Source organism: Penaeus chinensis, chromosome 31 (genome assembly GCF_019202785.1).
Source record: "Penaeus chinensis breed Huanghai No. 1 chromosome 31, ASM1920278v2, whole genome shotgun sequence".
NCBI lineage: Eukaryota > Metazoa > Arthropoda > Malacostraca > Decapoda > Penaeidae > Penaeus > Penaeus chinensis.
In genome coordinates this window covers 26,932,588-26,935,087 of record NC_061849.1, presented here as the reverse complement: position 1 = coordinate 26,935,087, position 2,500 = coordinate 26,932,588, and the positions used below count along the sequence as shown (strand labels likewise).

Genomic DNA, 2,500 nt, shown 5'->3' with positions numbered 1-2,500 from the left:
CCATTTATTAATAAGTTGTAATCAGTTAACCATATGTTAGTAACTGTACTGATGAAGACCCTCTAGTGTTCATGTGAGAGAAAATAAGATAATGCAGTATACGTTTTTACTCCATATCATGATTGTATTTCTTTATTTCCAGTGGACCAAATACTGCACATTTTGATAGCAAGGATAGCAAGAAAGTAACTGTGTCAGGACTGACAAAGGGGAAATATGAATTTCTTCTTACAACCTGGAATGGGGAAGACCCCCTGAAAAACACCACAGACACTGTCATGGTTGATGTTATACAAGGTGAGCAAAAGTAAATGCACTGAATTTTATATATGTGCACACCTCTGTGCTTGAGGTTTTTCATATAATGTCTATTAATACTACCTGTTTGTATTGATATGATTTAACTAGACTTAAACCTGCAGTTGACCAGTCAAAGACAGTTTAATCTGAAGACATAATATATCCTCCTTCCCCACCTACACAGACCAAAATATGCCTCCAAAGGCCAACGCAGGTGGGGACTTCAGCGTGACCCTTCCCGTGTCGGTGGTGATGGTCGATGGCTCCAAGTCCAGTGACGATGTGGCAGTAACCAAGTGGCTGTGGGAAAAGGAGGCCATGTCATTGGCTGCAGCTAAAGTCATCAATTCCTCAGACCATTCACCTGTGCTTATGGTAGGATAATTTTTCTTTTTAATGGTATGTTGTTTTTATTTGGTTATTTACTAATTTCCTTATATAGTAGATTATTGGTCTTAGTTTAGGCTTACACAGATCTTTCATTGGTACTTATGTAGCAAGTCAGTAGATTATTCTGCATGTTTTTATGGAATGTTTAGACCATTCTCTACTGTCTTTATCGGCTTGCTCACTCAGAAAAGGCTCAAGGAATTGAAGAGGGAAATATTTCAATATTGTAATATTTCCATCCAGTTCTTTCATCAATTTGTAAAATGAATGACATTACCATAAATACTGTTTTTCATTTTGCTTTTAATTTATGAGATTGTTTTGTTTTATTTTTTATGTTTATCCATTTGTTTATTTCATATTTATTTTTTTTTCTTTATTTTTTTCATGTAATTTTCTTTGTCTCTCTTTACTCAGTTCACCGATGTGGTTGCTGGGGTCTACATCTGGAAGCTGACTGTGTGGGATGACCAAGGTGCCTCAAGCACTGACACAGTGTCCATCATTGTCAAGTCCAGTAAGTTACCTTGAGAGTTACTGATTTATGCAGATATATGGGAGTGATTTTGAGATGCTTGTTTATTATTTCTGTGCTTTCATGTTTGTCTGCCTGTTCTGTAAAAAAAAATGTATCTTTTACATGTGTATAACCAATATTTCTTTTCCAACAGGCCCACATGAACTGGATGAGGTAGAGGTGGTGGTAGGTGGTGACATCGGTGCTCTGAGTTACTCCCAGCTGTCTACTCTGTTGCAGAAACTTGAGCTGTTCCTCCATACTGGAGATCGTGTTGTGTCTATCAAGCTTATTTCTCTCACCGGACTTCCTCACTCAGGTAATGTATACATCCTGTATTTTTATTTCATACTGAAAAATGTACATTGTTCAAGTTCTGTAAACAAGTATCAGCCCATCTTTTTGTTTGTTTTCCTATTCATACAAATAAGTCTTGGGCAGTTATATTTCATGACCTTCCTTTCAACAATATCACATTTTTTAAATCTCTTCCATGTTTCATTATAGTAACATTAACCCTCTGAAGCTTGGTACTTGCCCTGTCCACTATGGTTTTGTTTTATTATTTTTATACATAAATCAGTGGTCCCAAGGGGGGTGCAATCCCTATGAAAAAAGCATGAATTTCTCTAATTATATTTTATATTCTCATAACGAGAGCATGGTCAAATAATGAGGTTTATTAATAATGTAACCAATTCAATAACAAGTCTTCAAAATCAGGGAGGGAATTTTTTTCATAGATGCAAGGGGTTCTTAGATTGAAGGACAAATTCCAAGAGGAGGTGTGGTAGTAATAAGAGGAAGAACCCCTGATATAGACAGATCTGCAGAGGCTTAGTCATCAAAGAGTCTGTTATTAGGCCAATCTATTCCTTATATTTTCAGGGGAAAAAGGTTTTTCTTTTTGATACTACTATTTTTGTCATACCAAACTATGTGCTATGGTGTGTGCTGGGTCCACTGCCCAAGGAAAATAAAAGAGATATGTTGGAAATAGAAATTTACCCCATTGTATAGTCTTTAATGCAATTTTACTATTTGATGAGGCTAAAAAGAGGCATAAAGCCTTCTTTTCAGGGGCTGTTTCTCCTCACTGATGACAGCTTTGGCCAAAACAGACAACTATTTAGTGGACCACAAATAAGAGCAGGTTCAGCTGTGCATGACATAATGGGTGATACTCTCAGCGTGAGGGATGGTTAACCATAACTTGATAGCCATCTATGTGTAAAGAAATGATAAAACAAAACCATAGTATCTCTCTCTCTCTCTCTCTCTCTCTCTCTCTCT

At 36.6% G+C, this 2,500-nt stretch overlaps 1 protein-coding gene across 2 annotated transcripts in view; it reads left to right on the top strand.

Moving 5' to 3' along the window:
• Positions 1 to 2,500, top strand: part of LOC125041829 (dyslexia-associated protein KIAA0319-like protein) — a 19,136-nt gene that overhangs the window by 13,011 nt on the left and 3,625 nt on the right. For both annotated transcript variants that reach the window (XM_047637164.1, XM_047637163.1), the window contains exons 11-14: positions 143 to 297; positions 485 to 675; positions 1,108 to 1,207; positions 1,362 to 1,526. In XM_047637164.1, the coding sequence (XP_047493120.1) occupies positions 143 to 297; positions 485 to 675; positions 1,108 to 1,207; positions 1,362 to 1,526 (611 nt within the window). The remainder of the gene's footprint in view (positions 1 to 142; positions 298 to 484; positions 676 to 1,107; positions 1,208 to 1,361; positions 1,527 to 2,500) is intronic.